Source organism: Vicia villosa, linkage group LG4 (genome assembly GCF_029867415.1).
Source record: "Vicia villosa cultivar HV-30 ecotype Madison, WI linkage group LG4, Vvil1.0, whole genome shotgun sequence".
NCBI classification, from domain to species: domain Eukaryota; kingdom Viridiplantae; phylum Streptophyta; class Magnoliopsida; order Fabales; family Fabaceae; genus Vicia; species Vicia villosa.
The window spans coordinates 14083937-14094972 of NC_081183.1; the positions used below are offsets into that span (position 1 = coordinate 14083937).

Sequence of the window (11036 nt, forward strand, 5' to 3'; positions counted from 1 at the left end):
CACATATTAATCCACATCACTTTCAACTCTTTATTCAACACCTCATTGCACCTATTCAACTATTGAATAATTTTTTCAACACCCCCATTGTAAATGGTCTAAGCTCTCAAGAAATCATCAACCTCTTTTAATTGGCCTTGTAGTTTTCTGATTTCTCTTTCCTTTTGGTCAAAATCTTGGCCAGAAGTTCTTTCTTCTAACATCCTTCTTAAGTCACAATCTATCTAGGAGACTTGAGCTTTTAAGTTTCTATAGTGGTTTTGCATTTTTTAGACAAAACTTTGAGATTTTCATCTGTTTTGTCTATTATTTCAGTAATTTTATTCACCTTTCTGTCTGATTGTGGAGAATATCTTTTTAAGCAACCATGTTTTCTGATTGCCAATTTAGTACTTCCTTAGCTTGGGTTAAAGGTTTAGGTTTTCCATCAAGCTAGACTTCATGGGGTTGTATGAAAGGTTTGGATGATCAGTTTGTGATTGGGCCCACTTTTCTTTCTATAATAGGGAATTGTTGGTCATATTCTGATGTTGAAGCTGATAACATAAAACAAGAGATTGATTCGGTATTTTTTGGAGGATTCAAAGGTTTACAATAGTCTGAAGGTGACCAAGTAACAAGAGTAGGGTCATTATGTGGCAAGAGATTTTCTGTTTTTAGGATTTTAAGTGGTTTCTCATAGATAGAAAGAGGTTTCTTCTTCTCATGGATTCCTACCATGGACCATTATCATGACCAGATTTTCTCTGTGGTGGAGGAGATGGTCTACATGTCCCTTTCTTATTCCTTTTAGGGAGGATAATTTTTTGACAATATCATTATCATGCATCCAACATAGTTTCAGTAATTTGAGCATCCTCTGATACATAAGAATCCTCAACAAGGTTTCCTATTTTATGGGAATCAGTCTTTTTGCAAGATATAGGAAGAGATAGAAAAGAGGTGAGAGTAATGCGTTGATTTTATGGTTCTAATAATTCCATGATTGAGTGATTTCCTTCCTTACTCATTCTCATTATTATATTCATACCATATGCACTCCTCTTTTAGTTGAGACCTTGATACCACACTGATATATTATAAAAAAAATAAACTTAAAAAAATTAATTAAAGATAAAATCTTAAACTAGAAAGACAAAGACTTATCTCATTTCATTCCACAATTCTTTGATTAATTACATAACTCAAACAATTACATAGAATTACAATAAATTATATAAATTATGAACAACCACTTTGCATAGGTCCACTTACATGTGATGAAGAAAGTATAAATGAGAACTTTATGAAATATTTAATACTTAAAACATCAAAATGAAACTCAATTTTTATCTCAATTTTAATACCCATTTAATGAATGAATATTCTCAATATCATATATCTTAGTCATTATTATAGATAAAAAAATTATCTTTTAAATTTATTAAATAACCAACATATTTGATTTATATATAAACCAAATATATCAGTTATTTAACGAATTTAAACAATAATTTTTTATTAATAATAGTGACTAAAAATATATAATATATGTAAATTTAATTAAATGTCTCGATCTCTTATACACTCCGTCGGAATTTGAGGAAAACGTTTACGATCGGTACAATAATTATAAATGATATATTTTGAGTGCACCCATTTTAGCCTTTGCCATTGAGCAGCATCAAGATCATGAAATTCAGGTTGATCCCACCATCTTTTTCCTTGAGTGTCACAAAATTTTGCATTAACAGAAGCTTCACAACCATCAACATGAAACCCTTTGTAAGAAGCTATAAATGGTGCTTTAGACCAATCTGTTTTCTCCAAACCACCCCTTGTGGCCCAATCATCAGCATTCCATAAACTATTGTATATTTTCATTGGTTGATTAAATGGATATTTTATTCCTAAGTCATTGCTGTTCTTGAATACCCTAATTGGGATATCATCCACAAAGAAACTGCAAAATCCATATTTAAGTTTTTATAAGATAAAAATAAATAGAATATTCAATATTTGAATTTTAAAAAATCATGTTTAATAGTATATTCTTAATCTCATTTCAATAATATTTTATTTTATAATTTTTTAATTGACTTTTTTATAATATAAATTTTAAAAAAGAAAATTTTATTAATTAAAATAATATTAATAATATTTTTACCATTATTATAAAAAAAATGTAACTCAATATCTCGAGGATACAATTAATCTCTTACCTGAATTACCATTTATAAATAAATTTTTTTAAAAGAAATCTTATTTCTTATGATGATAAAAAATTTAAATAAAATTATATAACCGCGTAAAATGACAAATTTTTTTAATGTGTTTTTGAGGTTCAAAAGAGTGACTATTTATTAATTGGCTTAAATGCACTTTTAGTCTCTGTAAGTTAGCGAGCTTTTGATTTTCGTCCCTGTAAGTTTTTTTTGTTTGAGTCCTTATATCTTACTTTTTGTTTGAGGTTTAGTCCTTAAAGCTAAAATTCGCAGGAAAATCCGCAGGTTTCCTGCGGATTTTGATTTTAGAGACTAAAACGAACGGAAAAGTGAAATATGAGGACTTATACCAAAAAAAATAACTTATAAGGACGAAAATAAAAAACTCGCTAACTTACAGAGACCAAAAGAGCATTTAAACTTTATTAATTTTATTATATAAACAAATAAGTTTAAAGTAAACTCTTTCAAACTTCTTTAAATTGTTTCAGAATCAAATTATAATAGTGACTTAGCTTTAGATTTTGATGTGTGTGTATGTTTGCTTATGATTAATAAAAAATATTAATAAATGCTTACACAATCTGAAACATGTTCCACAAGACAGAATATCTATGATAAGCCTTTGTTGGATCAAACCAAAGATAGATTCTTTGTTCTCTATCACCTTTGCCTCCTGAGAAAACATTTGTTTGTAAAATGTATGGTTCACCTGTTCTGTTTCCTAAGAACTCAAAATCTATCTCATCATGTTCTGCATTTTGAGAAGATAACTGCAAAATAAATTCAAAAAAATTTTTATTGACAATAGTAATTTTAATTAAATTTAAATATTTTTAATAATTATATATAAATTAAATTTATAAAATAATTAAGAGAAAATATTTATCTTACATAAAAAGCAGTGACTGTGCCAGCTGAATCACCAGCAACCATTTGTATGTACATACTAAAGTGACCAAATAAATAAGACCCTTTAGATTGGAAGCCAGTACCTGTTAAAAAATATATGCATCAATAATAAAAGTGATTGTTCACATAAATATTTACTATAATTTCTAATTTATCTCTTTATATAAATACTAATGACATAATATTTATATCAATTTTTACTTATATTTTGTTATAATTTAAAAAATTAAAATTTATTTTTATTTTATTACAAAGAATTAAATTTAAAATTTGATTTAACTCATCTATACAAAACTGAATAACAAAATATGTCATTCTATATAAATTGTTTTATATAACCAAATTAAAATTTAAGATTTTTCTAATTAAGTAAAAATAGAAAAAAATGTTTAAATAAAATATAAATTACATATTATTTTTGGATAAGGTTATTTCCAAAAGAGGAAACCTAGGAAAAACAAATGTTTGTTTTAAAAACAAATCTAGAATAAAATTTTATAAGAAATTCACATACCAGTGTACTTATCAAGAGTAAGCTGAATTTGAGAGCCACCATTGAAGTATTTGATATGATCATAAGCCCAAGTTGGAACATAATTATGGCCAAATGGAACATCAATTGGAGTTCTTGGATTGGCAGCAAAGGAAACATATGAAAGTGATGATAACAAAATAAGACAAGTCAACAAATAAGAAAAAGAAGAAGAAGACATGATTTTGTTTTTGATGATTTTGTGAATAAAATAAAACAAAGTATATATAGACATAAGATCCTATGTTGGACCACTTTCTCAAATTAATGTGAGGTTGTAACGCGTTTAGGATTTCATTTGTTAGCTGGTCTTTGGTCATCAATCACATTCATGCTATAGATTACATGTTTCTATGATTTCACTTTGTGATTAGGATTGATTTAAGTAAAATTATGCATCCTTACTAATACATATCTAGAGATAGTATATTTCTTACAATGTTTTTAAATTAGGATCAATTATCGACTCAGTAAAACTATTGAGTTATTTGTCGGATCAGTAGGTTAAGGGTCATACCGCATAATTGCTAATTTGATTTATACAAAAATAAATTAATAATATTTATGAAATAAAAATTTTGAGATAAATTTTCTAATTATAAAATTTACAAAAGAAAATTTAGTCATGTCCTTCAAGCTAAGAGAGGTTTGAGGCAGGGGGGTCCCATATCCCCCATGCTCTTTGTTCTTACAATGGAATATCTCCACAGAGTTTTACAGACCTTGCAAGATGTGTCTGAGTTCAAGTTCCATCCTAAATGTGCCAAGATGAAAATTGTGAACCTGTGTTTTGCTGATGACATTTTGTTGTTTTTCAGGGCTGACATAACCTCCATCAGGCTCATCATGAACAAAGTCAGAGGTTTCTCTAAAGCTACAGGCCTCCACATGAGCATACCAAAAAGTAAGATATACTTTGGTGGTGTGAATGAGGATAATCAGCAGCTGATGAGGCAGGAAACAGGATTCCAAATTGGTACCATGCATTTCAAATATTTAGGGGTACCTTTGGATAGTAAGAAGCTCACAATTGCAAATTGTCAACCCCTTATTGAAAAGATGATGTGTATACTCAATCACTGGTGCACAAGACTTCCATCCTATGCAGGCAGATTGCAATTAGTGAAGAGTGTCCTTTTTGCTATAGCTAACTACTGGCTTCAGATCTTCCCTCCCTAAAAAAGTTATATCACACATTGATGACATGTGTAAAAGATTTCTGTGGTCTAGTAAGGAAGATGCTAGGAAAACTGCCCCTGTATCCTGGGAGAAAATTTGCAACCCTATAGCTGAAGGTGGCTTGAATGTTATTGGCATAGGTATGTGGAACCGTGCTACTCTTGGTAAAATGTTATGGAACTTATATCAGAAAAAGGATAGACTTTGGATTAAATGGGTGCACCATTTCTATATGAAAGGAATGAACATCACTGAGTACATGCCTAAACCTACTGCCTCATGGATCATACGAGCTTTGTTCAAACATAAGGTGGTAATCATGGACTCTGCTGCTTGGAAAGAGTCTGAGGTAACTGGAATTTACAAAACCAGCAATGTGTATAGGGAGCTTAGAGGATCTAACCCGACTGTGCCCTGGAAAAACCTGATGAGAGGAAATTGGGCAAGGCCAAGATCCATCTTTGTGTTGTGGATGGCTTGCCAAAAGAGGCTGCAGACAAAGGATAGATTGGCGAGATTTGGAACCATGACTGATGGAAAATGCTTGTTTTGTGGTGAGATTGAAACATGTGATCACCTCTTTTTTGCGTGCAAGTCTACCAAGAATCTGTGGAATCAGGTGATAACCTGGCTGCAATTGAATCATATTCCTCAAGACTGGGAATCTGAATTGAAGTGGATCATCACTGTTGGTCGAGGCAAGAGCCACCGTGCAAAGTTGATGAAAATCTGTCTGGCTGAAACGGTTTACTATGTATGGATCAACAGAAACAAGAGGGTTTTCCAACAAGACACTGATAAAGAACTTGGTTTCCAAGTAATCAAAGAGATTGTTCGTGAGAGAATTCAACTTGATAGAAAGCTAAGAGATTATTGTAATGTAGTTCTTGTTGGCTAGTTCTGTTAGTTTGTGTGAGGCTTGGACCTTAGGGTCAGCTTGTACTTAAATCTGTTTTTGGAATAAAGTTTTATTATTTGCTCCAAAAAAAATAAGTTGAATAATAATCTTATATAAAGTTCAAATTTTCAAACATACCAAGTTTCAAATCTTTTTAGAAATCAAAATATAACACAAGTATGTTGTGAAAATGATGTCTTGATAAACAAAAAATAAACTGTTTTTTTTATCAAGAGATACACAAGGGTAAAAAAGATGATAAAACAAGAAGAACAACAAAGATTGATTATAACTGTTATTCTTTTTTTCTTTCTTTCAATCAAGATTACAAGTGTTGCAAGAATAACAAATAACCTTCTCACCCTAAATTCGAATTTGCACTAAGCAATGATGAGAAACTAGTATGCTATTTATAATAAACCTAACATATTAAACTAATGGGCTCTTTCACAAATACCTATTACAAGCTATTAGGGTACAAGCTAACTTAAACAATTGGACATAACAAGCATGCCCAATTCGAAATACTAACAACTCTAGCATTTCGACCCCCACATACTAGAGCACATTTCAACTACAATATGTAAGTCTTTGACAACAGCATGCGAACAAACTTCGGCCTCATGTATATTCTCTGTCGAACCAGAAGCTACCCTTTAACATAATAGAGTTCGATCCCATTCTCACAAATTATAAAATAAAGTAAGTTCAAAACTTAGTCTCAAGAACACAAATTTAAATAAATTATAACAATACAATATAATATGTTTCAAACAAAATTCTAAGTGCAGAGGAGAGAAACATTTGTATTAATTTCTTTTAATTTTTAGATTTGTTTTACTCTCCACCCAAAATGACGTCGTATTCAAGAGTTAAAAAAATAAATATAAAAAGATCAATCTGTCGGTTCAAGAAACTCATTGGTTCATTGGTCTTATCGGTAAATCCGCCAATCACACCGGTTTACGCTGGACCAATTGCAACTACGATCCTATGACATTACCAACCCGCTTTACCCTCTAGTTTCCAATTCGATCGGTCGGTCCAGGCCTAGTTTTAAAACACTGATATTTGACATCATTTTGATGGGAAATTAAGATACAATAATAGACTAATACGCAGCAGATATAAAATTCTCCACACTTGTAGGAACCTTGAGGATCAACAACAAATATAAGACGGAAAATCGAACAAATAAAGGCACAAAAGAACACCAATATTTTAACGTGGAAAACCCCTCAATATGAGAGTAGAAGCCACAAGTCGTCCAGACCAAAGAAATAGTTCCACTATAATCAATTAAGGATACATGAGAGTCTTAAAGTGATTCACAAACAAGTACTAACAACTGCAAATCACAAAGTAAAACTAGCTTACAAATAAGAATCAAAAAGCTGAAAAATAACTCAAATCTGCAGCTCTAGTGCGAAGCACGTATCTCTCGTCTCATACATTGTTTTCAAATTTTGAACGGTCAAAAGTTATATACATGAGTTGCGAACATGACCTCCGACTTTGAGCTCGGTTCAATGGTTAACGAATTGAGGATTGTCGATTTAGTGAGACTGGCTCAAAAAACGAGAATAGTTTTTCTCTTATTTTCTCTTTTTTGAATCCTTATTTTCTCTCTATCTCTCTCAACCCTAAATTGACCCTCTCCACTTAAATAAGTATGACAAATGGGTTATTCATATTATAGCCTTTATCCACATAGAAAGGGAGCCCAAACCCAACATGTTTAAAATATATTTTGAGATAACATATCTGACATCATTTAAAATATATTTGACTTTATATGTAAGATTTTGTGCAAGCGACAATCGCTAATATTGTTAGGTTAGATATCATATGTTTTGTATTTAAGTTTGAGATCTCGCAATTGTATGTGTGAATTTTCGATGGTGGGAGGGGTGAGAAATAATTACAACAATAACCAAACATTGTCTCACTAAGTGGGGTCGGCTACATGGATCAACTTTCGTCATATTGTTCTATACATGACCATGTTTCCATCCAAATCATTAATTTCAAAACATCTAATACAACACCTTCATCTCTATTAGACTTTATTCTCATATTGATTCTTAACCGCCTAACGTTCTATCTCGTACAACATCTCATGTCTTACCGTAGTCTGATAAAATTTCTCTCGAACTTGAGCGGTACCTTTGCGTCACATAAAATCCCTGAAGCCCTCCTTTATTTCATCCACCCAACATGAATTCGATGGCTTACAGTTCCTTTTATTTCTCCATTATTTTGTATTATCGACCCAAGATATTTAAACTGTGTTACTTGAGGTATTATATGGTCTCTAACTTTCAACTCTAGGTTAGAAACACTTCTTCTTTTGTTGAACTTACATTCCATATACTCCTTCTTACTTTTGCTTAGGAGAAAACTATGAGTTTTTAAAGCTCATCTCCAACCTCTCACATTTAAATCCTATTTCGACTCCCCATGTAAGACTATATCATTTAAAAAAACATGCATCTAGGTGCTAGTACTTGGATGTGCTCTATTCCATTCAGGCACCATAAATAGATGCAGTTGGAGAAATGATGATCTTAAACAATGGTGTTCATCTTCGTCACGGAGATGTGTGATGGACCTGCATGGTTATCACTCTAACTCCTAAGTCAATTCAAGATTCAAGATGTGTATTGTGAAAAATGGAGACCAGAGAATGTACAATGCTCTTGTTGTGAACTGACTTTATACCTTGGGTCAAGTGAAGTGGATTTGAGATGAATTGGGCCTTAGTCATATGGGCCTCTGGCCGGCCCATAATATGCTCCATGAATACATTCAAAATTAAGGTTAAAAGGTAGAGAAGTTCATGGTTTAACCTTGATGCAAACCTATTGTAATGGGAAATTTGTCTATCTCTCCACCCTATATTCGCAAACTATTCGGTACCCATTCATAGATATTTTGGATAACTCGAATATATACAATCCTAACCCTTTTCTTCTCTAAGTATTTCCACAAAATTTCTCTAGACACTCTATCATACGCTTTCTCTAAATCAATAAAAATTGGATACAAATCTTGTTGATCCATCTTATACTTCTCCATCACATGTCGTAGTAGATAGATTGCTTCTATGATATATCTTCTAGACATGGAACCAAATTGATTCTCAATGACTTGAGTCTCTTTTCTTAGTCTTTGTTCAATCACTCTTATTCATAACTTCATTGTATTACTCATTAGTTTAATTCCTCTGTTATTTGCACAATCTGTATATCCTCATTGTTCTTATAGATTGGAATTATAGTTCTTCTTCTTCATTCATCTAACATATGCTTTGGCCTCATGATTTCATTAAAGAGTTTGGTGAGCCACTCAATTCCTCTTTCTCCAAAAAATTTCCACAATTTAATAGCTATGTTTCCTCCCCCAACCACCTTACTATTACTCATCCTTTTCAATGCTTCTTTTACCTCTTATTTTTTAATTCGATGGTAGTAATTATAGTTTCAATCATCTTCTCTAATGTCGAGTCTGCTATAGTCTGGTGAGATACCATATCCTTTATTAAATGAATTGTAGAAATGTGTCTTTCGCCAATCTTTTTTTTTTTTGACCAAAACAAAACTAACTTCTTTCATTCAACAAAATAGATTCAATACAAGGAGGTATAAAATTAATGTAACTACGTCGAGCCCAAGAATTGGCCGCCTTAGATAAACAATGAGCAACCATATTCGCTTGACGCCGAACAAACTCTACCTCGAAGTTTGGGAAATCAGATAATAAAAGTTTAATAGAACGAATAATAGATGAAAACTCGGAACCTCCAATAGCATTGGACCGGATAGCTTGCACCATCTTTTGCGAATCACTCTCAAACACGACACGATCAAAATGATTTGCCGAAGCTCCTTGGATAGCTTCTTTCAAGGCCAATGCCTCCGCTTCAAGAACAGAGACATTACCAACATCCCAAGCAACCCCCGCCTAAATAAAATTCCCCATGTTATCACGAAGACACCAACCTCTATTAGTATAAAACCAAGATTTTGTCTTCTTCATCTTTAACACGCTTCAGTTGATCCAAATCTCTTTTATTTCTATCTCTTTCCTTAGCAAGCCTATATATATATATATATATATATATATATATATATATATATATATATATATATATATATATATATATATATATATATATATATATATATATATATATATATATATATATATATATATATCCCTCCTTTAAAAAACTAATAATAAAAAAAATAGAGTTTATTTAGAATATGATAATTATTATAAAATTTTAATGTTTGGAATATATGGGTTTAAAAAAATATTAACAGATTAATCAAAGTTTAAATTGTCGCATTTAAAAGTGAAAATAGATCGAAATGATTGGCAGGAAAAAAAGTAATTATTTTAATAGAGATGATTTAGATTTTAAAAGAAATTATTTAAATAGTCGGTCAACATGTCATAAAAAAATTTAGATTAAATATACAACATCTTTTATAATATAGACGATATTTGCTATATCCTCTGTAAAAAAAATTAAATTCCTTTAAAAGATTAATATTCAAATTATATGTCTTCTGCCTTCTAAATACACAAGTTATTCTCTAACTTTTTTATTATTTACCTCCTCTCCAAATTCAGTGTTAAAATTGTACATTTAAGGAAAAATTAAAAAATAAATAAAAATTATAGGGGTATCGTATATTTAACCTTAAAAAAAATTTGTATTATTATTAAATTTGTATTTTAGACTAATTTATAAATTTGTTAATCTTTTTAATACTTTATTAATCTACATTACTGTTTTACTCAATTATGTTTATGAATACAAACTAATATTGATATATAATGTTATATATGAATTAACTCATTAAAATGTTATACACTACAACACGGAAGGACTTTAAAAGCGCTTTTTATGGGCTTTAAAAGCGCTTAAAAGCGCTGTGAAAGGCAGCGCTGGCGTAGGTAACAAAAGCGCTTCAAAAAGCGCTCTAGTAGGCCCCCCCTATAAGAGCGCTTTTCTGGAAAAAGCGCTCTGGTAGGCCCCCCTATAAGAGCGCTTTCCTGGAAAAAGCGCTCTCGTAGCCCCCCCTTTAAGAGCGCTTTTTCCAGAAAAGCGCTCTGATAGCCCCCCTGTGAGAGTAAAAAATAAAAAAAAAACGCAACATACGAAAGCGCTTTTGGAAAAGCGCTCTTATAGGGTGGGCTTTAAGAGCGCTTTTTCTGGAAAAAGCGCTCTGATAGCCCCCCCTATAAGAGCGCTTTCCCAAAAGCGCTTTCATATATTGCGTTTTTTTTATTTTTTATGCTT

General features: G+C 31.4%; 1 protein-coding gene across 1 annotated transcript; it reads right to left on the reverse strand.

The window, feature by feature from the left end:
• Window positions 1–1127: 1127 nt before the first annotated feature.
• LOC131598850 (xyloglucan endotransglucosylase/hydrolase protein A) lies at window positions 1128–3855 on the reverse strand. The gene is made up of 4 exons (XM_058871421.1): window positions 3631–3855; window positions 3099–3199; window positions 2784–2977; window positions 1128–1942 (listed from the first exon to the last, which is right to left on the reverse strand). Exons 1-4 carry the CDS (start codon window positions 3827–3829, stop codon window positions 1543–1545), a joined length of 894 nt encoding a protein of 297 aa, XP_058727404.1. The 5' UTR covers window positions 3830–3855; the 3' UTR covers window positions 1128–1542.
• Window positions 3856–11036: the final 7181 nt, after the last annotated feature.